This window comes from Coffea eugenioides, chromosome 7 (genome assembly GCF_003713205.1).
Source record: "Coffea eugenioides isolate CCC68of chromosome 7, Ceug_1.0, whole genome shotgun sequence".
NCBI classification, from domain to species: domain Eukaryota; kingdom Viridiplantae; phylum Streptophyta; class Magnoliopsida; order Gentianales; family Rubiaceae; genus Coffea; species Coffea eugenioides.
In genome coordinates this window covers 5,325,893-5,353,877 of record NC_040041.1, presented here as the reverse complement: position 1 = coordinate 5,353,877, position 27,985 = coordinate 5,325,893, and the positions used below count along the sequence as shown (strand labels likewise).

Genomic DNA, 27,985 nt, shown 5'->3' with positions numbered 1-27,985 from the left:
AAATTGGAAATCAAAAGTTAAAAACCAAGAAAGACACTTATAAGCTAGAAAGAGTAATAAAAACTTAACAGTGTATCATGGATAAATGAAGACAATTTTGAAAAGCCTAACAAGTTTTAATGAGTATATGATTTAGTTAAAATTCGCTATTCTACATCAAATTATCATCTAAACGTAATGAATGATTGTTGTATAAAGTAAGCAACATTATTAGAGTATGATAGTGACTGAAATAATCCATAGTATAAAAAACAAAAAAGAGGAGGACCGTATAAAAAGTTTTCTCGATACTTGATGATTGAAATGATTAGATTGCATTCTAATTGTCAAACAATAGGGATTTCTTTTGTAATTTGATCAAACAATGAGGGATGTAAATCTAATTTTTGAGAGGGCATTTTACCATTTCTCTCTTCCATCGATCAGTTGGGTTAGGGGTTAGAACATAATTTAGTCAAACCACATAGTTCGTTTGATATTCTGAATCTCTGGGGATGTAAACGTATTTAACCCAATATATTTGAAAAATGTATGACACCGGTTACATGGCACAAACAATGGCAGGGAATGAGCAACATCTATACATGTCCAGCATCTACCTTTGGTGGCTAGCTACACCACAAAAACACTTTTTGGATACTATTTTGTAAATGATTCTGACCCTGTTGAGTTTTTCTTGTTCTTTTTGTTTCTTTTATAATGGAAAGCTACTTCTTACTCATCTGTCTTTTTTTTTTTTTTAAATTCATTTTTCAGACTGCTGCCAAACGTCAAAATTGTATCGGGCAGGACAGCAACAAACTGTCCATCTAAGCCTAGTTTGATACAAAGAATTTTGGGAACGAAAAAATTGAACATCATTCCCTATCTTATATATATTATATGACGACTAGTTAGGATGAATATGGCCTTTGTGTTGACTACCGGCTGGTGCGAGCAGGCCGAAAGGTTTCATTCATTGATTCTCATGTCATCTATTTTTGGGTAAGTAATTCTCATGTCATCTTCAGATGCTGATGTCTACAAAGCGTCGAGGCTTTTAGGCTCCTTATCTGTCAATCGATACCAGCTGCATTAACAATAACATGATTCCCCAAGACACGTGGCAGAGAAATAATTTTGTACTCTACAAGGGCTACAAGCTTTTAGCAGCATATTTAAGTGATATATATACTACTAATGATATCCAGAGATTTTTTTTTTTTTTTTTTTTTTTTTTGTGGGGGTGAGGGGTACTTTATTCAGTTATTCTTGCTGCAGCGTGATGAAAACGTAGTCCATCTCGGAGATTTCTATATGCAGGTTATATAATCAAACAAAATTCATTTGTCCTAGTCTTTTAATTTATTAGCATGATCATTTGCTTTCTTTGTGTCTTGTAAAGCTTTTTAATGAAGCCACATATATAGACGGGTATTATTGTCTTGAAGGATATGAGAGAATATACAGCAATGGATTTGTCTCCTGATTCCACGTTGAGAGATTTTAGTAATGGATTACTAGCTTGCTAGTATGATTGATGGTATTAAATTAAGGCATGAAGAAAAATACTTTACTTTTGGTTAGCATGCATGAGAATAAAAGAGTTGCATTTTGTATATCTTGTAAGCTGCATGGTGGTTTCTAGGTTAATTGGTCCACAGAAATTGGCTGCCGAATTCGTGTCGAACCATTATACCTTATAAACTTGGCCAAGTTGTACGTGCAGGAGAGATAAGCATATGCTAAATTGATAATAGTTGCTGAAAATAACGTCAATAACTGAAAACGAAGAACTGACAATTGGATGAATTTCAATCAAGAAAAAAAAAAATGCCCTTGTTGAAATAATGGTGTGTTGAGGCCTGGATGAAGGTTGTAGAACCTGGTAATTAGAATTGCATGGCGTATGACTACTCATTTTAGTGGCGCTATGATTTTATTATGTATCCTTTTGGCAGTGCATGTTAGGAATTGATTCCTATATCTATCTATCTTTGGGAAAGTGAAATCCCATTTCATTTCCCTATCGCAAGCACGTTTTTGGAATCTTGAGATTTTGAAAACTGTTTGGTTTCAAGATAATGAATTCCTAAAATTTGGCTTCTTTTCTTCAAGCTTCTTTCAGGTACACTTACTTTATGAGTTGCAACTAGTGGCAAGAAGCTAGGATTCTGATAACATTAGGTAGCACAGATTTCTTTTTTTCTTTCGTCACCAAAAAGTTTTTCATCCTCATCAGTCATCACTAAATTCTAAGGAATAACTAATAAGTCTTCTGGAGTTGTGAATATGTGCCAGCATTTCATGGAATTATTAATTTCATAAGCATCAGTAGTGGATAATAAAAAGAATAATTAAATCACTGAACATATGCCAGTATTCCGGATGAAATTATTGAGCTACAGATGCCCTGCACTGTATTCTTCAGCCATATCTGATAATAAGTTGGTAACTAAAACCTAACCTGCTGTCAAAAACTGAGCATTTTTTCTTTCCCTTTTAACCAGTTGAAAGTAAAAATTCATCAAATATCTTCTTTTATTTTATTTTTTTCAATTGATAATAGTAGTTTTAAAGGGCCACCAGGCGAATGTGATGAAAATGGAATTCAAATTCAGGGTGGAGAGGATCAGTTTGTTGAGTGGCAGTATAAATGATGGAAAAGACAACATTCCTATGGATTATTAAAGTAAGACTTGACCTAGGAGGAAGTTGTTTTCTGCTTATTTTCTAAAAGCTTTGGCATTGGTTTTGTCAAAAGATCATTGTTCCTTCCTTATCCATTTAAAGAATAATTTAAAGATTAAGCTGTTGACACAATAGCAAGAAATCTTATTAATGAAGTCTTTTTCAAAAAATTAAAAAAAAAATCTTATTAATGAAGTCTTGTTCTAGCATATATATATATATGAATTTGATGACTCACTTCTGAAATTACAGATGGTTCCTGTTCATTTTTGTCTAACCTGCTCTTGTTGATGCCTTCTGTCCTTTTTGCCACAGCTTATTCTTCTAAGGAGTTCGTTAATAAAAAAGATCGATTCCCTACAGTTATTTCTTGCAACTTTGGTCTTGATAATTTCAGTGGAACTCACCTTTTGTTGCTGTTCTTGGTCCAAAGTTTTGAGTTGTTGCATCTCACCAGCATAATCATAATACCATCAATGAATATCCAAAAGATTGGGAGCTATGAAAGAATGCTGCAGAACTGTGGACACACAAGTGATTATGCTTCAGAATTTTCATACAGGTTTCCCCATAGTTTTGGTAATCCGCCGGAGTCCTCCGACATGGGGCTTTGTTTTCAGTCAGCAGCCAGAGATGATGGCTCACAGAGGCAAAACTTTTGGCCTAATAACTCATCTAGCACCATTATGGGCCAAATTGGATCAGCTTCTGCTTTCTATGCAGCGGAAGTTTACATGGGATTAACACAGCTTGATGCCAGAGATAATCAGTCCACCTGCAGCACCCAGCTTTCGAAGATTAATCATGATGTACATATTCCATCATATGACCAATCTGAGAATTGTTTATTTACAGATTCACCTCCAAGAAAGCTAGAGCCCTGCAGCTTCCCAGCGAATAACGCCTTGCCAGCGGTTCCAAACTCTCAAACCCCAAACAGCCAATATATCAGTTCAGAAGCATCCTATAGACATCCCTTTAGTGATCTTACAGAGAAAGAGAGGCTGTGGCAACTCAAAAAGAAACTGTTGGGTGACGTTGATAATCCCAATAAGAGACAGCATACCATGCCTCTTCAGAGAAATCAAGATGTCGGAGTAAGTTTTTTCAGAAGAATAATCTCATTTCTGGATGCGAAGCACGAATTCTTTTATGTTCTGATTGTTGCTAGAAATGTCCTCACAGGTCTCGTGCAATTTGTACGACTCCCACTTCCCAAATGCGAAGCCGTCTGGTAGAAGTTCTGGATGTATTTCTCCTATTTCCACCAATCCTGCCTCTGCTGCAGGAGCTGTAACCAACAAGACACGGATCAGATGGACTCAGGAGCTTCATGATCGATTTGTCGAGTGTGTAAACCACCTTGGTGGTGCTGACAGTAAGTCGTTAAATACAGACCTTTTTCTGTCTATAAGAAACATATCGTTCTTGACAAACTTTTGGATCATACTCAGAGGCTACACCCAAGGCAATACTAAGGCTGATGGAATGGGAAGGACTAACCATCTTCCATGTCAAAAGTCATTTGCAGGTATTTCTTTCTGGATGACTTCAATTCTTAAGCTGATTTCTGCGCTCTGTACCCATTTCTAAATCAGGTTTCTTCTTTTTCTCATTTGTTTTCTTTGTAGAAATATCGAAATGCAAAGTACATCCCAGCATCTGCAGAAGGTACACTCTTGACAAACAATTTTGCACAATATGTGAGGAAAGTTGTCATGTTTGATCCTAAGATTGCTTCAGGTTATTCATTTGCAGTGTAATTGGTAATAACAAGATCAGTATTGCAATCTCGACAAAGCCATAACATGGTTTAAAGGGTTTACATCAATTATTGAACCAACACTTTATAAAGATTATCATTTGTAAACTTGGACAAGCAATATACATTCACCGTTTCAGCCCCTGCCATCCTTTTCCTATTAAACATTTGCATCCGGTAACTTGGAGCTATGAAGACAGGAAGTTTTAAATGTCTTCTCCTACAGAAGCAGCTAGTGAGAAAATAATTTGGGGCTAGAAAGCATCTCTGCTTAAATTGCATATGTTATCAGCATTTACGAAACTGATTCTAGTTTAAACTGATCATCCTTGTCATTGCAGGAAAATCTGACAAAGGACCATGCACAAACAATGCAGCGCAGATTGACATAAAAAAGTAATAACTCATTCTTAGCAAGAACCCATGATATAATTTAGTCTGTTCCTTTTGGTTTCCAAGACTTTGTTTAGTATGTTCTTTTAGCTCTCTGATGTAATGCTTAACCTTATATTGAAACCTACTCATTCATGTTCATTTAATCCCTCTAAATGGAGCAACGATGGATCATCAGTAATGAAACTAAAACTCCGGCATTCAATTCTCCAGAATTTTTGAGAGAGGATGTTTAGCATCTGAAACCTGACTCTTTTTTGGCAGTGGAATGCAACTCAAGGAAGCGTTACAGCTGCAACTGGATGTCCAGAGGCGTCTTCATGATCAATTAGAGGTAGCATTTTGGTACTCTAATGAGATTAATAAACTTGCTAGAGATCCAACAAAGAGGTTCACAATTTCTGTACTGATAGAAATCAAATTTATTTTTCTCATTCCTCTTTTCATAATCATAATCTAAAACAGCAGATAAAATACAAAACGTTTTACAGCTGTTAAGTTTCTTAACGAGATGGAAATGTGCAGAATCTTATAGATCAGGAAATCTAAATGACACATCCAGTAACTGTTTATGCTCATTTACAGATATTCATATCTATCTGCATCATAATTCAGTTTTATAGTGCATTTCCTACAAGAATCTTTCTCTTCCCGGGAATAATCCATCAGGAGCAGTTCTACTTCTACAACTGATACTGTCACAGTTAATTCTTGAGTATCCTTTTAAGCTTCTTGCCCTTGTGTGGTTAGGTACAGCGCAAATTACAGTTGAGCATTGAAGAACAAGCAAGACAGTTGAAACTGATACTTGATAAGCAGCAAGAAACTGCAAAGAGCCTATTGGAAACTCAAAATTCAGCAATTACATCTCCCACTTACCTGTCTACCACACTTGAAAATGTAGATATTCTGATTTCAGAAGATTCTGAGAGTACCCCTTTCTCATCTAAAATAAGCTAGATGAAATGGGATCATAATCAAGTCAATATCTATCCTGTAAGCCTGCTTGTAGAATTCTGCAGAAGAAAAGAATTGCTTCAGTGATATCAATGCCCCACAACTTTGCTACTCAGACGATGGGGAATTAAAAGGGACCCTTGAGTTGAGCTTTCTTGAAACATAACTTGGTTGGAAAGCAAGAGCAAATTACACACCATTAGGCAATAGGAACTTTCACATACATATTGATTGTATTACAACAAATCAAAGTCTGAAAATTGACGAACATCCATGATGATTAGCTTGTGTATGGTCTTTCTTGATTTTGAAATTTTGCGCATGATAAGCATAAATTGCATCGAAATCTTTGAGGAGTTCTGAGTTATATATGGTACAAAAGATTGTGTTTTATACTCACAGCTGAATGATCACAAGTTTGTGTACAGGATGAGATTTTGTCACAGGAATGTTTTCAACTTTTTGATGCTAAGTTCCAGATAGCAATCTTTGGTCACAAAAAATTTGTCCTGATAACAAGTGTTGATACCAAAGCACTAAAAATTGGATAAGGACATTGCTGTAAATACAATATGCACAAAACAATGAAGAGTGAACTCAGAAAAAATTAAAAAGAGAAAGGGGAATTTTTTTTTTTTTTTTTTAAAAAAAAAAGCAGCCACCATCAAACAAGAAGTATAAATAGGTAACTAAAGATTAACGGCAAGGGAATTTGAAATTAGAACTAAAGAAAATCCCTGCGATTGTGATCGCCTTGGTGTCAGCTGCTATTGTGACCGACCATTTTAGGTCATTCCAATTTCTTGGAGTCCTATTCAGCTCTTAATTCTTAATCAAATTCGACTTTGATTGAGGGACTTACACTTCAAATTTTAGACTTTCCAAATTTATTTTTATGCACATTTATTTTTTGTTAAATTCTATATAAAAACTTAAGTTTAGTTTGGAAAGTCCATTACCATATTACCTGTGTAGCAACCATGTAAGTTTGCATGTACATTAGAGATGTTTTTCCATGTACAAATATATTGCCACAAAAGAATCAAAATAGATTAAAAAGTTTGGATCATTTTCTTTTTTTTCGTGGGGTAAATTTCAAGTGCAAATAATTGCACCAACTGTATTATTTACCACTTTTTTTTTTAATCATTAGGGATTTATAGGGAATTTTTGCTACAAAATAGCTTTTCTTTCTTTTTTTTTTCATTTCTATAATGTATTTCTTTTAAAATCCCTAACGTAACGTACCCTATAGGCTATATCTAGCAAGCTAAGACTACGGTAGTCTACCGTAGACCAACACGCACTACACAGTCTTAAAAAGCGAGCGGGCGAGCGAGCGGGCGGGCGAAGCAAAATCAAGACTTTCCTTGAGGCAGAAAATAAGAGGGAAAGAACCAAGTGGAGGGGAGGATAAACTGATGGAGGAGATAAAGAAGCGAAAGCTGGAGGAATTGGGCAACGGAAAATTCGATCTGAATTTATCACAACCCACTTCGCTGACTTTATCTCTGTCTTCCTCTTCATCTGCATCACTAGAAGAGCTGCGCACGCTGCTTGAACCTCTAGCCAAGCCTCAACTGACTGACCTCCTAGTCAAACTGTATGCTCTATCCCCAAATTCCTCTTCTTCTTCCTCATTTTTTTTGATATTTGTGATCAGTTTTAAATTGCATGAGCGTTTTAGTTATGTGAGTTTTATGGGTTTTGCTTCTATATGCTGCTGGTACTTGAATATTTGTGGGATTGGTTTTTTGTGCTCTGTTTGTAATTTCTTCGAACAGTTGGTGCTCGAGATAGTTGACAAGAGTTTGGTGGCTTTTCTCTTTATTCTTTTTTGGTGAAATTGGTTCTATAATTGTTTCTGGGTTGGTTTGAATTATCGTGTGCTCAATTTCTTTGAACTTATATCATGACTTTCTTCGCCCCTTCTGATTCAAAGAGGATGAATTTTTATTGGATTGTATAAATTGCTTCTATGCAAGTTTTGTCAGACAATTTTAACCTGATTATTGGCATAGTTTCTTATATCTATTTATTTTTCAATTTTTGGCTGAGAGCTGCATTCAAGTTAGTAATTTTATTGGACCAACTAATAATGTCATTATTGTTGGTTTCATGGCTACTAAGCTGTCCTTTTGGAAACCGGTTTTGGTGATTAACTCTTCTTATCCTGCATTTAGGCTCGTTGACATGGACTTTTTAGAACCTTTTTTGGTGTACAATTGCAAGAAAGAAGTAAATTTGTCATCTTTTTTTTGCAGTTTTACTTCTATGACATGAATAAGTTTCCGTTTGACTGCAGATAAAGACAGAGACAGAACTAGTGGTAAATTTGAGAGATAATTGAATGCATGAGGACTTTGGAGGAGATTTTCTTTGCTTTTTTGAATGTCAAGTTATCTTATGTAGTACAACCAAAAGTAGAGGAGCATTTAGGCTTTAATTACACTGCCCCTGATTTTCTGCCAAGGATATGCAAAGTTTCTATGTGAACTTTTGACTAAGGGAATCATGGTAAGTAAATGCTTGTTTTTGCTTCTGGAAATTATATTACTTTTGATAGAGTGATAGCTGAACAGGCAGCAGTAGAGGAACCACTGCAGCCCCATGTAATTGCTGATGCATTCCCGGAAAGTGGGTAATTAGAACAGATCATCCGAAGTTAGGGCACAGTTAAATTGTAAGTTTGTTTTCATTGTTGTGCACCTGAAGCAAGCCTGTGATTTGAAAATATCGCTAAGAATTAGCTGCATCTGACACTAGAAGTCAAAGATTTTTTTTTAATTTTGTTTTTAAAATTTTTTTGGCCCTAAAGGACCAAAGATAAAGTCTAGGTTTGCAGCAGGTGTTTGTGGAATTTGGGAAGCCAGATGAAGTTTTAGGTGAAGGTACATGGATCACTTTGTGTCTGTTAGCCATTTTAAATGTTGGAGAGTCTATGACAACACTAACTAGTAGATGAAGCTAAGCCACAATAGTTATGGAGGAACTATGAACAAAACTTCTGGATTTACAAATGATAGCACAAAAAAATGCTTTTTCCCTACTTAAAATTGTCATATAGCAGATGATGAAGTAATAAATGGATGGATACAATATTTAGTTGATTTAGCTAATGCCAGCAGAAACAAGTCTCTATTTGTTGAAAGAAATCTGCAGCCATATTATGCAATCACGATAGATTATAAATGAAGGTTGATTCAGAACATGTGGATAAGTTTTAAATTGAATCAAGTAGAACCTAGACTATGTTAATGAGTCCTTGTGGCTTCTTCCTTAGTCTCATAGCAGTTCACCCAGTAATTTGGTGAACATGTAATTCTTATTTTCTTTTGTTTTGAGTTATTTAATGTGCAACTTTTTCCTTGATGTGCGGCCAGATTTGGAATGCATGGATACGAAGTATGGTTCAAATTGTATGGCATGGCATTGTACTTCCTGAACATGACACATGCTGCCTACCCACAAAAATGTGTACATAAACAGGATGTGTATATGTTTATATCTGGGCTTGTTTGTGGTTAGATGGACTCTTCATATGTGTCTATAAATTTTTGGGAAAGGGGGGGTGGGGGGGAAGAGAGAGAGAGTTACTATGGGTCTCTATTGATCGTCATTCTCGTGCTACATGCTCAGACGTTTCTACCTTGTGCTTGGTACCACTGTCTTTCACTTTTACTGAGAACAAGATTGAATTGATTACATCTTTTGTCTTCAAAAGTTTTTGAAACTCAAAAATGCAATGACTTAGATTCTTCTCTTTTTCCCCTGTTTTGTGTTCTTACTTCTTTGGGATAGATAGCTAGATGTCTAGGGGAGGGAGAGGGAGAGAGAGCCTGTACGGGCATGGTACTTAACATTGTGGATTTAACTAGTGGTGGACTGTACGGACATGGTACTTAACATTGTGGATTTAACTAGTGGTTGAACTATGTCATATTTGATTGATGTGAAAAATGCTGCTTTGAAGCATCATAGATAATATTCTGGACACAAATGGAACTTCTGGAAATTGTTTTATTAGCTTCTGAATTGGTGTCTGAGTGTGTCTATCTTTCTTCAATCTGTCCTTACTTCCAATGGTACGTTTTGACGAAAAGAAATTTTGAGGCCTTGAAGAAAGGACCATATTGTACTGTTCTTTATTAGTTACCACATGGCTTGATTTGTTCTTAGTTTCCTGGTGAAACTTTGAAAAATAAATATTGTCTTCAAAGATGTACAAAACCTGTCTTGATCTATGTGTTTCTTGGCGTTTTTGCCTTTGTTCAATCTATTCAACTTAATAACCATTCTTCTGCCCCATTCACATTTAGGATCCTGTTTTTAGTGCATCTGTTATGCATTACTCTTTTGCATCATGTGCATATAATTGTCTATAGGTAATTCTAAGAGGTTTCTTGTTAGTGAGCTGATGGATTGTGTGCTTAATCTCCTATTTATGTGTATTTTTTCTTGTATATTGACCATAGTTCATTTTGCATGTTTGAGTTATGTGCCTTTGGTCAAATGGGCCATATCCTGCTCTCCTCCTGGTGGGATGCTGCGTGAATTGACATTATGCATGTGTGCTTGTTTGCATGTTGTGGCTTGAAGAGGGTTCCAATATCCTTTTATTGCTGAAGAAATTAGAAGTGTTGCAAGAGCAGATCCAGCCCTTCGAAAGCTTTTTGTTCGTGGTTTATCCTGGAATACTACTTCAGAGACCTTGTGTGCTGTGAGTGCATTGTTGTATGCTTGTTTTAGGTTCCCTTTGTAAAAGTTGCCTGTGACATGGCCATCACAAGAGAAAATTTATTTGCTTATGGTTCTCTTTTCCCAGCATAATGGCTTTAAGACTTTCCAGCAAAAGTAATAAGCTTAATGACAGAAAAATCTCATGTGGTTGTTACTGTTCAGGCATTTGAAGAGCATGGGGAAATTGAAGAGGGTGCTGTGATAGCTGACAAAGCTACAGGAAAATCACGTGGCTATGGTTTCATCACATACAAAGACATGGAGTCAGCTCAGAGAGCTTTAAAAGCACCAAGCAAAATTATTGATGTAAGCAATTACCATTCTCCTTCATTAGGCTCACTGATCTTTGCTATGGTTGCCTATTGGGTAAAATGGAAAAGGAGTTGAAAAATTAACTTTTGGCTTCTTTTGTTTTTCTGTGATCTACATCATCAAGTTCAAGTGTCGCCCAATTGTGAGTAAGAGAGAGCTTTGTAATAATCTTTCTGTTTTTGCAAACTGGTTCTATAAGGAAAGACCAAAAGGTAATAAGGTAGTTGCATTTGACACTTCCAGGGAAAGAAGAAAGACAGAAAAGTTAATAGTTTACTGGGTTCAATCTTCGTGCAATGAGGGGTTGCTTCATTTTATTTTGCAAAGACATGTCACTAGTAGGAGGAGAATTTCTTCTTTTGGGTAAAAGGCAAAGCTGCATGAGCTTAGCCTCATACTTTCGGTTTGCCTTAAGGCTATGTTGATAATGCTATAGTTGTCTAATTGAGGAGACAAAGTCAGAATACAGCTTTGTATCTTATTTGTTGTGCTAATTTAGTAAATGGAGTGTTTCTCTTTCTGTTTTGTTTGTGTCTCAGTATGTTTAACATTGCATATAGCTGATTCTGTGATATTTTAAGCCCTCTTTTACTAGTTAAATTGGTTGACTTTTTGGCCAATAGTTGTGTAGTTTAACTGGCTTGCAATAGTGTTGAAAATTTGACTTCAGACTTCTTGCTTCATTCTTCCTGAGAGACTATTCTGGAGAGTTCATGTTTTGGCTTCCATTTTGCAACAATAAAACTTGGTGTAATCACCGAAGTCTTCATAGATTGAGTAAAATTGACGTGTTATCCTGATCTACTTGATTTTAACCTCATTTATTTCATGCATTTTGAATATTAGTGCATTGACCACTTTAGTGCATTGGTGCTGCCCGTTACTTAAACAAACCATTTTTTGATTTTATGCTCTCTATCTGTTGGTTTTAGGGTCGCATGGCTGTCTGTAACCTAGCCTGTGAGGGCTTGAGCAGCTCCAGCACTACACCTGATCAGGCCCAGAGAAAGCTCTATATTGGTAGTTTGTCACCGGAAACTACCAGTGAATTGCTACTGAGCTTCTTTGCAAAGCACGGTGAGATAGAAGAAGGTTCAGTGGCATATGACAAGGAAACAAACAGATCACGGTATGAAACCTTCCTATCTCTATGTTGCTACTAAAATTAGGGAATCTGTTATGAGCAAAATGTGATGAATCTGACCGTACATATGCAGTGGTTTTGGCTTTGTTACTTTCAAAACTGTGGAAGCTGCAAAGAGAGCTATAGATGATCCACAAAAGATGCTTGGGGTGAGTAGGCATAACTTCATATCTGACTTGTGTGCTTATGCAAGTTATGTAGTTCTTGTTGGTGAAGTTGAAATTTCAGTCTTTTAACTTTCAATCTTGTAGGACAGGTGTTCTGTTTGTGTACAGCCAGATATGTGTAAGAATTAGATGTATATCAGATGTTCGAAGTAAAATGTATTATAAATTAGCAAATCCTAAGCTCTTTCCGAGCAAAATCTGATTTACGACAATGTGCAGGGGCATTACGATTCAAATATGTTAGCATATGCATTGTGCTATGTACTCCAAGTAGTTATGTGCAGATGAGGATGTTATCCAAGGAAAGATACTTTCTCAAGTTAATGCTAATGTGAAGTCTGGTTGTAGTAGCCAAAGGAGTTTCATGCCATATATGCCTTTGTACTACCATCTAGAATGTCAAAAGTTGTGGGCTTGATACTTTTGTTAAAGACTGGTCTGAGTTAACAGTTGCATGCATTAGCCACCACAGTACCACACCACCACGCGTTCCGTGTATAGACTGATAGCAAGAAAAGATTGATGCATCAGTTCTGTGCTACTGTGGCTGTGAATGAATATCCTTAGACCCGCAAAGACACGACCTTTTTTGGCTACTCTGATATACTCGAAAGCTCTTTTAACATTAAAACTATTAAGGTTGGACAGGCTACAACTACATGATATCAGAAGAACGGAGGAAAGGCTTTCAGAAAAATTTTAAATGTTAACAGTTATTTCTGATATTAATATTCAGTACATCAGGGAAGTCAGATCCAGTGTGAATTCTTTGAGTGTTACTTTTGAATGGTGTTGATTGAGCTACAACAGAAGCCACTATATCATTTTTTTTAATCGTTTTTATTGTATGATTATTTACCCTAGGTAGCAAACCAGCAGCCCTCTTTTTGGTGCATGTAATATCTGTGTAAATAAGAAATGTGTATGTCTTTGTTAGTGATTATTATGAAGGAATTTTGTCTTTTCAAAATGGTTGCAGGGAAGAAATATAACTGTGAAGCTTGCTGATAACCACAAAGGCAAAGTTATGCACACACAGTTACCATCACCAATTGTTCCAGTACCAGTTGGTTTGGCTTCTGCATACCCTCCCCCTCATAATGTTCATTCTGGCTCTGGAAATCCGGTTGGATATGCTTATCCTCAACCATTGGCAGCATATCCTGGTACTGCATACTCAAGTCCACCTGTAGTAGGAGCTGGTGCATACCCAGGCCAACCACAGACTTCGTATCCCCAGTTTGGTCATAAGAAAGATCCTCCAACTCCACCTTCAGCACTAGGAGGGTACCCGTATTACATGCCAAAGCAATGATTATAACCTCATTGTAAGCATGTTTCAGCCAGCTGATTGCTATTCCTTGTCCCTTTCCTAAGCACATTCCTAAGATAACTTGGCCCCTGCAGGATTCTTAACGAATTATTAGCTGCTTAATAAATAGTTGCTACATGTTAAATTTTGTCTTACTCTCTCTTTTCCTTTTGTATTCCTTTTAACCCAGGTTCTCAGGAGCTTAGGTTATTGCATTTGAGAAAGGAGCAAACTTGGATGAGGATATGCAAATTAAATGTTTTATTGTTGCAGCACCTAATTATTGTAATGGACAAATTTTTTGTAGTTGTAGATGTTATAAGGATGCCATGTTACAGGTGGCAGATTTAATCTCTGTATCTATCTTAGCTTGATAAAGACGTAGCTGTCCTTGGTTTTGTCTGATTTTCTTCCTCCAATACAACTCGATTTGTTTTGTCTGCTTTTTGGATGCGGTTATGGTGTTTATTTGCTTGAGTTCTACTGCCGGGGAACAACAAACTTTTTGCACATTTCATTGCATGCCAATAATGGTCTTGCTGCCGCTGAAAATGATCAGAATCTGCCCATGATACAAGCGTTTCCTATTGAGGTATCTCTCGGTAATAGGACCAAAAAACTAGACGCCATTTTTTCCAGTCTGGTAAACTTCTGAAGCGCCGGCCACCGGTGGAAAGCTGAATGGTAGACTAGTCACATATGTATGTATAGTCATCTGCTGGATATATGCGGCTTGAAAAGAGAGGGAATGGAATGTTGAGATTGGGAGATTACTAAGAGAGCGTATTGGTTGTGGCACAATTGCCATGGTACCAAACGAAAAGATAATGAAACTCAGGTTTGGATTCAAGAGTTTTTTAAAAACTAGTTTTTCAAATACTATATTAAAATTTTAAAAAAATACTCTAAAAAGTAATCTAAATATTTTTAATATTTAAAAAATATTCCAAAATATATTCTAATAACTTTTCTGCTCTTAAATATCCCAAAATATTTTTTAAAATATACTATAGAAATTTTGTTACAGTAAATTTTTTCAAAAATACTCCAAAAAACAGCTAATCCTCTGTTAGCTGTTTTTGGAGGTATTTTTGAAAAAATTTATTGTAGTAGTGTATATGAAAAATTTTTACTATAAAAAATTTTTGAAATTTTTGATATATTATATGGATGAGATATTTTTTGAGTTATTATGTATTACTATAACATTATATTTGAAAAACTTGTTTTTGAAAAAATGGCTAATCCAAACGGAAAATGAGTTTCTTATTTGCTTTATTAATTGATCTGAAGTTAGGAAAAAGCAATTTGGAGATTTGTATTATTTGTTTCGGTTTTGTTTAGGTTCCAAAAACGGAATTCGAGATACATGAAAAGTAAGAAGAAAGTATTTCTGTTTTAATTTTTTAAAAAAAAATGGGAAAAAGGGTGAAATTTAAGGTTTCGACAAGAAGAGCATATTAATTGTTTTACGTTGCATGACACTGATTTTGTATTAATTGTTTCACTGAAAAAAGATGTTATTTGGAATGTAGTTTTTTAAGGAAAATTTTTTACTTTTCTCATAGACACATTTTCCATTAACCTTTTTAACTTATATCCATGAAATCATTAAAGTGCATTTTTACAAAAAAAAAAAAATTAAAAATAGCAATCCAACTGGAACCAAAAAATTTGGTAACCTTTTCCTTGTTGGAGTTTTTTTTTTAAGTTTTTAGGCTGCTTTCGAAGGTTAGAAAATCAGAAAACAACTTTTTATTTTATTTTATTTTTGGAGCGGAATGGCAAGCTTGTCACAAAAACTTTTCAATTAAAATAGTTTTCCAGAGTACTCAAAAGGTAAATAAAAATATGCGAAAATTTTCCAATATCAAAAAACTTTTTTCTGGCCACTAAAGTCAAAGTCAAAAGGTGTGAAAAATGTACGGCCTCTTAATTGGTTTAAATACATTTTGAAAAAAAAAAAAAAAAAAAAAACCCAATATTTGCAATACCCTTTGCATAAAGTCCATATTTACCTTAATAACCTTGAGTTTGACGTTATTGTAAGCACTTTCGTCTTCGGAGCCTAAAAACCCTTCCCCTGAGACAAAAACCCCTTTTGTCTGCTGGTGTCAATGAACTCCTTGCTCCTCTAATGGCTACTTCTGCATCATCATCCAAAGGCATCAAAAACTTCTGCATAACTTGAGGTATGCAACTTCTCAATAAAGCCCATGCAAAATAACATATGCTTTATTAGTTAGAATAATAGTTTTTTCCTCACTTATTTAGTCAGCATTTGTTGCTATTTTGATTCTCTGTGCATTATAGAAGAAAAATGGTCTTGGCCCATTTGCAGAAACTTGGAAAACCATCCATTGTCAAATGGGTTTCTATTGGTTTTGTTAATAACAACTTTAGAGTATCAAGAAGCAATTTTTGGGCAATTTGGGGAACTGGGTCGTGCCAAATTGCCAAAAACTTTAGCTGTTATAGTAGAAGAAAGGCCAGGATGATGGAAATTGCTGCTGAAAAGGAAGCCCAAGCTGCTTTGTTAGATTACTTGCATTCTACTAGAAGCTTGCTGTTTACTGATGCTGATAATATGAGTAGAAATTCACCACACTTTCTCAGGAAGTTGTTGGGAAAAGTGGATAATCAGGCTGAGATTGGGCGGTCTATAACCCGGTTTCTTAGGTACCATCCTATCAACGAGTTTGAACCATTTTTTGAGAGTATGGGATTGAAACCTTCTGAGTACTCTACGTTGCTTCCAAGGCAACTGATGTTCTTGAATGATGATCCTGTTTTGCTGGAGAACTATCATGTCTTGTGTAATTACGGTATTGCACGGAATAAGGTAGGAAAATTTTACAAGGAAGTGCCTGAGATTTTCAGATACGGTGAGGGGGTCCTGCAGAAAAAGATTGATTCTTTTGAAAAGGTGGGGCTGAGTCAATCTACTGTGATCAGAGCTGTTCTTTCAAGTCCATATCTTTTGGTTGGGGATGCAAATCTGGAGTTCTTTGATGTTTTAGATAAATTGAGGAGTGCTGATCCTGCATTTGATTGGATTGAGCACTTAATGGAAGAAAATTCGTATGATTGGAGGCAAATGCTTGAGATTTTGTGCTTGCTTGGCAAGATGGGTTGCAGTGAGGAGCAGTTGGGAAGTTTAATTCGAAAGCATCCAGAACTCATATTTGAGAATTCAGGATCCAATGCCTTATTGCTGATTGGGGTCTTGACAAAATTTGGATTGAGACCAGATGAGATATGCAGTACGTTCCTTCAGTTTCCACAAATCCCAATTGCAAAGTTTCTGGGGAATTTAAAGCATTGCTATAATTTTCTTGTTGAAATTGAGATGGCTATGCTAGATGTTGGGAGGATAGTTTGTTCACATACTATATTGCTAGGTTCATGTACTATAAAGAAACTTGAAACATTGCTGACTGCTTTGAGAGTTACAAAGGATCAGCTCTGTGAAATCGTGAAGGAAAGTCCTGAAGCAATGGAGAACTGGGTTGTTGGAAAGAAAATTAAGCGACTCCCAAACCTGACAGCTGAGGAGGAAGAGCTAAGATCACGGAGGATGAAGACTGAATTCTTATTGGACCTTGGATTTGTTGAAAACTCGGAGGAAATGAAAAGAGCACTCAAGTTATTTCGAGGGAAGGGACTGAATCTTCAAGAGAGGTTTGATTGTTTTGTAAATGCTGGTTTTAGCAAAAAGGATGTTGCTGAGATGGTCAAAGAATCTCCAAATATCCTTAATCTGTCTAAGGATGCCATTGAGACAAAGATTGAGTTTCTTGTAAACGATTTGGGCTATCCTGTGTCTATTTTAAGAAAGTTTCCACCATGCATCTCCTACAAGATAGAAAGGATCAAACTTAGGCTTACAATGTATAATTGGCTTAAGGACCAGGGTGCTGTGGAGCCCAATCTCGCATTAAGCACTGTGCTAGCAACTGCTGACAAGTTGTTCATCAAGGCATACGTAGAGCAGCATCCTGAAGGCCCTGCAGTTTATGAAAGGCTAAAACAAACAATATGTTCACATTAGACATGGTCATTTTTCTATAATTAGCTTGAGTTTTCTATCCTTGCAACTGGGATGTACAGACTGTTTGCCAGCTCATCCTTGTGGAATCATCCTGCATCAAATTAAATGCAAAGATATTGAATGCCTCTATTGATCTTACAAAGCATCATTATATCAGCAACACAAGTTAGGATTTGACATCAGGTAATTCCAGTTTTTATTGATTGTGCCCGCCAATTTTGCTTTATTGACTGTTCTTTAAGTTGAGAACGATAAGAATTGGGCTTAAGTGGTTCCCTGGGACACTGCTGTGCCCCTAAAAGTTATTTGTGGACTGCTTCATGCCCTCCTTTGCCTGGGTCTTTATGTGAGCATCACACTAACGAATGGGGATATAGTGGTTCCTGGAAGAAGAATTTACCTGATAGCCTTACATACATTTTTGGTTTGGCTTTGCTTCTTCCATTAATATATGTCTTTCCATTTCTTGTGAATTTGCTACTGATAATGTTAACCAAATCCAATTGCATATGCATCATGTAGAAGAATAATATGATGTGACGTTACTGGAGACTAACATCACTGGAGTAGTTAAGGTGAAACAAGACAAATATCTTCGTGTCTGTTAAGCATTCTATAGGGATATTTCTTAGTAGGGCCGACATGGCTTCTAATGTTGAGATATTTTTCATAAAGTGTGTCAGCTGGTTTTGCTTGTTTGGTCCTTATGTTGATGTTCATTGTGAGTCTGCCGTTATTATTTTCTTGTCCTTGGAAAGGATACACCAATTGAGGAAGAAGTGAAACTGATAATGAAGTACTGTAGGTTGGGACTGTCTTGCAGATATGCCCCATCTTCTGTCAGTTCGAATGTGGTGGCATTTCAGACATGATCTCTTTTGGGCTTTGAACATTTATCTTTTGTGCTGCATTAAACATGTAGAGGAATCGTCCCTTCGACTGCCTTGAGGCAATAATGTTCTCATAAAATGACAAAATGCTTACCTTTAAAAGGCAATTACTCTGGTTTGATAAAAGAAATTCTCATATGCCATGTTGTTTTCATGACAAAGTGTAATTGTAAAAGGGTGATTGCCTTGGTGTTTTATAAACAAAATGTTCACATGCCATGTTATATGTAAACTGCCTTCTTGACACCTTTGCTGTTATGACCTGACATGCTTAGATTGACAATCACATGACCTCCTCTCTGGCCGAAATCTTAAGATAGATGTGTATCAAATAGTTGTTTTTCGTGGAAGTATGTATGCCTAATCATCTTATGCATTGCTGCAGCGTTCAAAGATGCCATATTTCTTTATGTGATGCAATCGAGTGACAGGTTATCATTTGCTCATAGTTTTGTTAGTCAGCTGAAGATTTGCAAATTTCTTGGCGGTGTTTTGACATTTTTAGACATTTCCCTTGAAACCCAGCTTCTTTATCAAAAAATCTGCAGGATAATTACCTACGTAAAGGGGTGAAACAGAGTAACATTGAAGCAGGGTTTGGCACATTTGTGGGTATGGAAGGGTGCAGTCGAAGTGCTTCTTTCCGTATAGCCTGCAGGTATAGAAGCTTCGGTATATCTGACTCGACAGTCTTTGATTTCTACCCAATGACTCAATCCATCTCCTCTCGTGCTTGCTGGAGGATGTTAGAAGTCTGCAGCATCTCCGCGAGCGCCCACTCTATAACTCTTGAAAACGTGTCCGTCCCAACAACAAACAGATTCTAATGGAAAGATGTACACATGAAAGCGATTGGCGTTAACCAAAAATTCACAGAATTGAAAATTCATTACTATATAAAAATGGTACTTTGGGGTACCAAGTGTAAGCATTCTTTTGGTAATTTGGAATACAAGTGTAAGCACTCTTATGATATTATTAGTTTTTGGTATTTCAATTATGACTTTCTTAATTTGTGGTTAAAGTTTCGTATAATTTTAATTATGGGTGGCTTAGAAGAAAATAATTGTTGATTTTTAAGGTCAGTGTATTGCATCATACTATATTGATTTAGAAAGAGAAGTCTCCTTAAAATTACAAATAGTTAAATGATTTAAGAAACATAATGATTTCATAAACATTTCTTGGATGAGTTATATAAGTTGTACACATCCAATTTAGAAGGAGAAGAATTTTCGCATCGCGCAAATGGAATTTCAATATACAAAAAGTTATGACACCTTTATAACTAAAATAGTAATATCAAATAGGAAAAAAATAAAATCGGAAATAGCACTATACAAACCATTATTACCGTTAATAGCAACCCTTCAAAATAAGGAAATTTTAAAAAAAATTGAAAACTATTCATAAAATGACATAAAGTGAATAGCAAATGAATTTAAAAGTTGAAAATATAATTCAAATAATATCAAAGACAATATTCAAATCATTGATATTCAGAGGAAGACAAACATTGTTATTGGCAACAATATAGTAATGCTTCATTTGTATTGATTTAAGCAAACTAAATCCATCCATCAAGGCAAAAGCCATCTCCAATGATAAAATAAGGATTATTATAAAAGTAGACTTAAAATGAAGAATGATATCCAAATTTTTTTCATTGATACCCAAAATACCCTTATTTTTCCAGTGATTGCATATATTTATTGTATTGCCATATTAGTGAACAAATGGAAGGTTTTAAAATTAAGTAAATTTCATTTATGGTGACAATTGTAATTAGACAGATTTAATGCATTCTAGTATTTGACAATAATGGTAGTGGTTATAGATTAAAAGTTAGCAATTGAAAAAAAATAAAATACTGCAATATACTAAAAATTGATATTAAAATTGTTAATTAGCCACAATTCTCATTCCAATTTCATGACCATCAGATACACTGATACTAAAACCAAAAGTATTGTGCTCATATGAAAAAAGTAGACTTGTTGCTTTTGCTTTGAATTGGATTGTGTAAAAATATATGAATAAAAGAAAAGGAAAATGGAAAAATCTCAAATATCTCTATTTATGAAATTTCAATTGCGAGAATGCACAAGTCAAAAAATAATTTTCGTGGTGGATCATTTATACTCCATTATTGACAAAAATAACAATAAAAAGAATACAAAGAATTCAAATTACATGTTTGTTTATTTTTCTAGCTTAACTATATTCTTCATTTATAAAAAAAAAAAAAAAATTTGTAATGATTTTGATTTATATGTAATAAAATCATGAATATACAATAATTTTGGTAAAACATGATATAATTATCAATATTTGATATGTTAAACTTCAAGCTATAAATAAAAAAATGTTTGGTTCATGATTCCAAATTCAATCCTACGGAACATGTTAACTACATTGAAATGCTTTCTGTCTCTTTCCATTCAATAAAATTTTTAAAAGTAGCTAGTTTAAGAAAATAAATAACATAAAAAATACTATATTTTAATGTTGATGATCAAAATTTTAAAAAAAAAAAAAAAAATTAGTATCTAAGGAATAATATATTTTAGAATATTATAATCACGTGCTTAAACTATTCCTAGTATTGGAAAAAAATTTGGATGTCAAATGATCATGCGTCTTCCCTTGCAATGTACAACCATCTGATTTGGTGCGGCAACAATGGACAGACGGAGCTTCAGTAAACAGTAAATGAGTGTGGTTCATGTTGAGTCCTACTTATGAAATTGAATCTTCACAATTAGGCAGACACAATCATGACAAGTATACAAAATTGATGGGCACCTCTACTCACCCAGTATAAATAGGTAATAAGAAATCATCACAACTCTCCTTAACCGAGTTTCCTAACACCTCAGAAGCTAATTTAGGTATCGAAGTAACACTTCAAAAGTTAAATTTAGATATCGGAGTCGCACTTTGACACCGGAGGGAAAGCCTCGTTCCTCTTTGTGCCTTCCTTCTTCTTGTGCTTCTGGGATTTTGAACCAAAATTGCCAAGCTCCCAAGTTTCATCCAGAACCATACTTCAAAATAAAAATCTCCTTTAGACTTCTAGCGAGTACACGAGTAATCTCAAAACAAGGAAGCTGGAAACAAGCTGGATAAAAATGACAAGCACCTAAACATATCTCAAACACGCAATCGTACATAGAGACACGGACACAAGTGGGCTAGAAGGTAGTCTGTGTGAGTTATAGCATTAATTTGTTGCGTTCTTTTTTCCCTGTATATCCATCCATATACATGCATACATTTCTCCACCAACAGGCAACAGATTGATTGTTTGAAATTCTTGGACACGGGCAAAGGAGCTTAAGCTGAATAAGAATTTAGAGCCAGTCTTGGACTAACCTTGGCTTTAAGAGGCACAGCCAAACCAAAACTTTCCTCCATGTTGAACTCAATCACTTCGGCAGGCAGTTTCCAATCGAATGAGTGCACCAACGTCCCTAGTACGTATTCCACTAGCACTACGCCCATTCTAGCTCCAGCACAAAGTCTCCTCCAGGCCCCAAATGGAATCAACTCGAAATCATTTCCTTGGGGATCAAGTTTTGCATGTTTTCCGCTGAGAAACCTATCAGGGTCGAAACCTAGCGGATTTTCCCACACATCAGGATCTCTTCCAATTGCCCAACTATTCACACTGAGTCTAGTGTTTTTGGGTATGTAGTACCCATTTACTTCACATGCTTGAGATGCAATTCGAGGAAGATTTAGCGGTGTAGAAGGGTGCTTCCAAAATGCTTCTTTGCATATAGCTTGGAGGTATCGAAGCTTAGGCATATCCGACGTCGGTTTCTCCCAGTGACTCTATCCATCTCCTCTTGTGCTCGCTTCAAAAATGCTGGGATTCTTCAGCATCTCCACAAGCGCCCACTCGATAGCGCTGGAAGGTGTGTCCGTGCCTGCAGTGAACAAGTTCTTGTGGAAAGAACAAAGCATGGAATCAGCAAAAGTCGACATACATAATTGAAATATCACAGTTGGACCACATAGTATGTAACTAAGTTCGTGCTTAATTAGCAAAAAGTGTACATCATCCATCATGTGCATGAATAACACAGAGACTAAATTGGGGATTGGGGAAAGATAAACAAAGGATAATCATCATACACACAAAGCGGGGAAAATATATACACATGAGGAAGCATTAGAGACAAGAATTTGCATATTATCATAAATTACAAGCTAGCTATAGAGGTGTCAAAATGGGTGATTTGGGCGGGTTTGGGTTGGGTAAAATGGGTAATGGGTATAAGTAAGTTAGGGATGTAATCGAACCGAGCTGCTCGCGAGTGGTCAAAAACTTGACTCGAACTCGGGTTGACCGAGTTCGAGTCAAGTTCGAGCGCCTCGATATGCTAAACGAGTCGAGTTCGAGCATCTAGAAGCATTGCTCGAAGGCTCGTCGAGTTTTATCGAGCTTTTTAATTTTAATTATTTAATATATTATTGTTATAAAATTACCCTTATACCCAAAAGAGTTGTTGAATTTACGAAATGTTTCAAGTCATATAAAAAATTTTAAAGGACAATAATGTCTTTTCGCTCAAAAATTATCAAGAAAATGAAAATTTCTAACTCGAGCTCGATCGAGCTTGATAAGGCTCGTATTGACTCGAGCTCATGCGAGTCGAACTCGAGTTTTGCAAGCAAGCATCGAGCTCGAGCTCGAGCTCCAATAATACTACTTACTCGAGCTCGAGCACCCGTCTTGCATGTCGAGTCGAGCTTGAGTATGGCAATACTCGGGCTCGACTCGACTCGATTACATCCCTAGAGTCAACCCATTTATACCCATCTAATTAGATGGGTATAAATGGGTAAGTCAAAAAATGAATTGGGTAATCCAATTATCCATTTATTTTAACTTTTTGTAAACTCATTTAAATTCATTTTTACAAACTAAGTTATCAATTTATACCACTCATTGCACCCATCATTAGTTTTAAATATTTACTTATAATGTTCAATAAGTCTAATTATCAATTTTTTTCCTATCTGTACTCTATGTCGCAAAATTACATACTATTTAATAATTGAATAATAAGAATATAAAAATTTAAATTAAGTACTATAAAAATTAACATAAAAACTTAATCCAAAAATTTTGAACCCCTAATATTTTTTTCATGCGTAAATTTAAATTTTCATTTTGGAATTGTAGGAAAAGAGGCTAAAACTTATCATAAATTGGTAATGCTAAAAAATGAGTAAGTTAACAAATTAAAAGAAAATAAAATGATAAAATAAAACCAATAAATAACAATAATAATGAAACAAAAGTAGTTAACATCATAACAAAGTGAAAAATCTGAAAAAAAAAAAGGGTGGGGGAAGAGAGGAGATTTGGGGAAAAACAATTCTAAATGGGTTAATTTGGTTTGATAGGTTACCCAATAATACCCATTTATTAAATGGGTATTATTGGATAACCCATTTATACCCATATACAAAAACTTAAGATACCCATACTCTCATATGCGGATATGGGTAAATTTAATTAAATGGGTTGATTTGGCACCTATAGCTAGCTAGTACAATATAGGAAGCGGTCACCATAGTTTGTAGACACATTAAAGATTTTATGAGACAACTGCAATATGCGACTATGACTATAAAAGAACAGCACAAAATGATGATACTAAATACCTGAATCTTAAAATTTTTTATTGCAATTGATTAACAACATTCTACCTTCAAAGGAACTACCCTCACCAACAACTCTTGTTGTCATAACTCAACATAAATCTCTTATCTTTTATTTGTTTGATGGAGAATTCACCTGGTTTAGTGACTACTAATTTACTGCACGTACCTATGCTTGGACCGCTAAAGCTAGATTTTCTTGTTTTGGATAGAGGAAAAGTAAAACACTCAAATATTCGGGCTTATAGCTGTTGCATTCAAGCAAATTTTAGCTCCATGCTCCTCCTTTCTTTGTTGATGTGGATATTTCCACAGACATCAGCAGGGTCCAGCCTCGGAAATACATAATAAGTCCATATTAGTGTTTCGCAATTTGTGTAGGTGCATGTGGCAATGGCAGTACAGAAAGAGAGTTGAGGAAAGGGCCGGTTGAAGAAGATAAGGGCAAATGCTATAGAAGAAGGGATTTTTGCGCGTTTTTTATTTCTGATTTTGTTCGCACCAGCGCTTTTCCACTAGAGCGAATTCATTTCCTTGATTAGTTTTGACCAGAAACTCTTTTTTCTTTTTCTTTTTTTTTGTTTGGGGGAAATTTGACCAGAAACTTACTAGAGTGAAAGTTTCTGTAGCAGCAACACCCTCGATAAGGTTGACCAAAAACCAAAGCTCATATAAGTTATCATTTCACCCCAAGAAGTCGTCTCTTGTTATTAGTCAAGTTCTATCAAAATTTGAGATAAACTAAGCTCTTAGGGCTTTTCCTTATGATCCGTTGCCTAATCTCACTAGCTATGTAACCTAAACAAGCTTTTACAGCTTCAACAGTTGAAATCGTGACGACTAAATGTTTATTATTGGGTACAAATTTTTGCTTTAACCAGGATTAATATATACTTAGGAAAAAGGGCTGGCTTCGTGATTTTCTTTGAACCATTCAAAAATTAATGGCCAATATCCCACCAATGAAACCAGAAACATAAAATCAAAGAAAAAAAAATGGTAGCAGTCAGTAGACAAACAGATCAAAAACACTCGAGCGAAAAAGAAACCGCTCGATCAAAAAGGGCTGCCCGAAATCACGTAGTTAGGCAAGTTTGTCTTCTTCCACATATTATCCAAAGTAACAGCTCGATTTCCAGCTGGTTTCTGCAAAACTATGCACGCCTCTGGTAGTCTTGTGCATCGAGAATGGTTTGCTGGTTTTAAGTTTTAACGCGATTTAGCCAGTCAACCTTTGTGTTCAATAGAATACGCCTTTTCTTGAAGACTTTTTGCATCCAAGTTCTGCTGGCTTCTGCCTTTTCTCAAGTAGGAATTTTTTTTTTATTTTTTGTGGTGAAAAACAATTTGGGAAAATCGTAACCGATGCTTTGCTGATAAACCTAATGGCCGACTTTTCTGGGCGTTGCTTGACTTTTACGTATCATTGGGGCAAGATAAACTGCGTGCGTGGTAAGAAAAATGATGTCCTAATCATTTTCATGTCTAGCTAGTCGCTTCCGATCCAATCCAAGAATAAATACTTTTACTGCCATCATCTACTTAGATCCTGTGCACACAAGGAAATGGCTTCCTCGTCCCTTGTTATCCGTCGTTTGTATCCAGCTGACAAGGTATTGAAGCATAATTATTCATGGATAAATATTTATACAACAGATAAAGGGACACTATCAGTGTGTGATGTAAACACACAGTATCATTTTTTTTAACTTTCATTTATTACCCCAATCTTAAGGGTAAAATTGTCCCAAATAGATTAAAAATATTTTTTTTCTGTTTTTTTTTAATAATGTAAGTAAGAGATTTCGAAATCGGACCTCTTATTTACATTCTTATTCCCCTTTTCAATTTAGTAAGTTGTACAATGATTCATCATCAACTATGACTCCGGATTCATTACCTTTGGAAGATAATTTTTTAATCATGGCACATATAAGTGTCAATCACTAGTTGTAAATAGCATTAATTTTTCCTGTGTCATAAGTGTAAAATTATTTTATACTAGCAATTACTCATGCATGACAAATAATTTCCATTCAAAATTTGAATAAAGCATGTTTAGTATGCATCTAAACCCTCTCGTATAAGAAAAAAAAATCTACATGGCACAAATATGAGAAAGATTAAATCCAATTAGGCATTATAGTGTAGTACTTTAAGCTACAATCATGCTCTCCATGTTCAATAATGCAATTAAAGAAGGAAAGTAAAATACAAAATGCAATCAAACATAATGCATTTGTTAGTATTAATTTCAAGAAACATATCAGATGAGATTTTACAACTTCAACCCAAAAAAAAAATTTTTTTTTCCCAACCAATCTGTTTGGATTGTGAATTATTAGAGATATTTTCACTGTAACACTTTTTGTGATGTGATGCATGTGAGATAAAAAAATAATTGAGAAGGTAAAAAGATGTATTGAAAATTATAATGATGATGTAAACAAATAAATTTGGGGAAATAAAACCCAATCCAAACAAACCTGCTAGCATACAAGTTCAACCAATTGGCGTAGGAAACACTGGACTCTCGCCATATCGGGCTCCATTAACGAGGCCCCAGTGAGAACATTTGGACTGTAGGGTATTTGCCAGTTACGGACCCAATCGTAGTCAACCAAACCCTAAGCCAATAAGATGTTAGGCTTTGAGCAACTAGACAGGGTCCAGTCATCACAGCAGAGTTTGAGCAATCCAGCTAAACTTGTGGTCCCCAGCCTGATCAGACACAGACTGCCCAACCATGCAGGGGCCTTCTCGTCAATTTACTTTGGAAAGTATCAAGTTCTTGTGGTAACAAATATTCAAAGGGTAAGAACAAAAGTGAAAGGATGATGAGGGAAGCTTGAATTTCAAAAATTTGACTACCAAGAAAGGAATATTACTGTTATAAAATAATAATAATAATAAAGAAAGAAAGGAATATTACTGTTCATCACTACTCCCCCGTGATGAGTAATATCAGGCGTATAGCCAAGTTACATAATGAGTTACGAACTATTTTTTTGTTATATTTAAATATTTCTTGACTCCAGGTATGTAGCTTCAATTAGGCTCAAGGATCCTATCTGCAACCATTTGGGATGGGATTTATGTTGATTTGGCAAAATTTGTTTCTAATTTGAAATTTTACACTTGAGTGGCATGATTGACACTCTTGATTTATTTATCTTTCAACGGTGAGTTTCACAAAACAATGAGTAAATCTTATATACATTGACGGTATATACATTATTACGGTTAGATATATAACACATATACAAAATTTGAATTTCAAATTCAAATTCAAATTATGTGTCATACATCTAATGATAAAAGTGTATACACTGTCAGTGTATATAAAATTAATCCCAAAACAGTACTATCAGGAATTTGCACATAAACGTTTACAACAATAGTTATTACTGCAAATGCATTTCTTATACTAAATTCAAGAACAATTTTCTTTTTTTTTTTTACGGTAACTATAATATTTCTATAACCTAATCTATTATAATTTACAGAAAAGGAAGCCTAAAGAGACTATGTATAAGAAGCTAGTAAATATAAAAATCTGACTAGATCAAAAGGATGTTTTGACAGTTCTTTTGAATTTTTTTCAGTGTAAGTGCAATTCAACTCCCACCTATAGTCCACAGAGTAACTTGGCCCCAGTTTTTTGTCTCAATGGTTCAAGAACAATTGTCATTTATAATTGTTCTTGCTTTTGCCTCTCTTCCCTTCAATTCATTAGCATACTTCTAAATAAATAAGGGCTGCTTTGACTCATTTGGAGTTACACCCTAAGCTGGTGAAATCTTTCTCTTTGAAAAATTGAAACCCTCATAAGTGACTGTCATCTGGCGAAGGATGTGGTTATTTTTTTTATATACAAATTGAACTGCCCATCTACAATTTCTAATTGCGAA

General features: G+C 35.3%; 3 protein-coding genes across 3 annotated transcripts; all 3 read left to right on the top strand.

Annotated features, from left to right (window-relative positions):
* The first annotated feature begins 2,960 nt into the window (after window positions 1-2,960).
* On the top strand, window positions 2,961-4,832 carry LOC113776721 (myb family transcription factor PHL5-like). Its single transcript, XM_027321785.1, has 5 exons — window positions 2,961-3,767; window positions 3,856-4,048; window positions 4,125-4,201; window positions 4,302-4,413; window positions 4,774-4,832. The coding sequence occupies exons 1-5, from the start codon at window positions 2,961-2,963 to the stop codon at window positions 4,830-4,832; spliced, it is 1,248 nt and encodes a 415-aa protein (XP_027177586.1).
* A 2,278-nt stretch (window positions 4,833-7,110) lies between these two features.
* LOC113778687 (UBP1-associated protein 2C-like) lies at window positions 7,111-13,901 on the top strand. The gene is made up of 7 exons (XM_027324164.1): window positions 7,111-7,385; window positions 10,382-10,502; window positions 10,685-10,828; window positions 11,767-11,963; window positions 12,052-12,127; window positions 13,125-13,473; window positions 13,648-13,901. The coding sequence occupies exons 1-6, from the start codon at window positions 7,204-7,206 to the stop codon at window positions 13,458-13,460; spliced, it is 1,056 nt and encodes a 351-aa protein (XP_027179965.1). The 5' UTR covers window positions 7,111-7,203; the 3' UTR covers window positions 13,461-13,473; window positions 13,648-13,901.
* A 1,700-nt stretch (window positions 13,902-15,601) lies between these two features.
* LOC113778304 (transcription termination factor MTEF18, mitochondrial-like) lies at window positions 15,602-19,348 on the top strand. The gene is made up of 2 exons (XM_027323662.1): window positions 15,602-17,691; window positions 18,947-19,348. The coding sequence occupies exon 1, from the start codon at window positions 15,778-15,780 to the stop codon at window positions 17,506-17,508; it is 1,731 nt and encodes a 576-aa protein (XP_027179463.1). The 5' UTR covers window positions 15,602-15,777; the 3' UTR covers window positions 17,509-17,691; window positions 18,947-19,348.
* The last annotated feature ends 8,637 nt before the right edge of the window (window positions 19,349-27,985 follow it).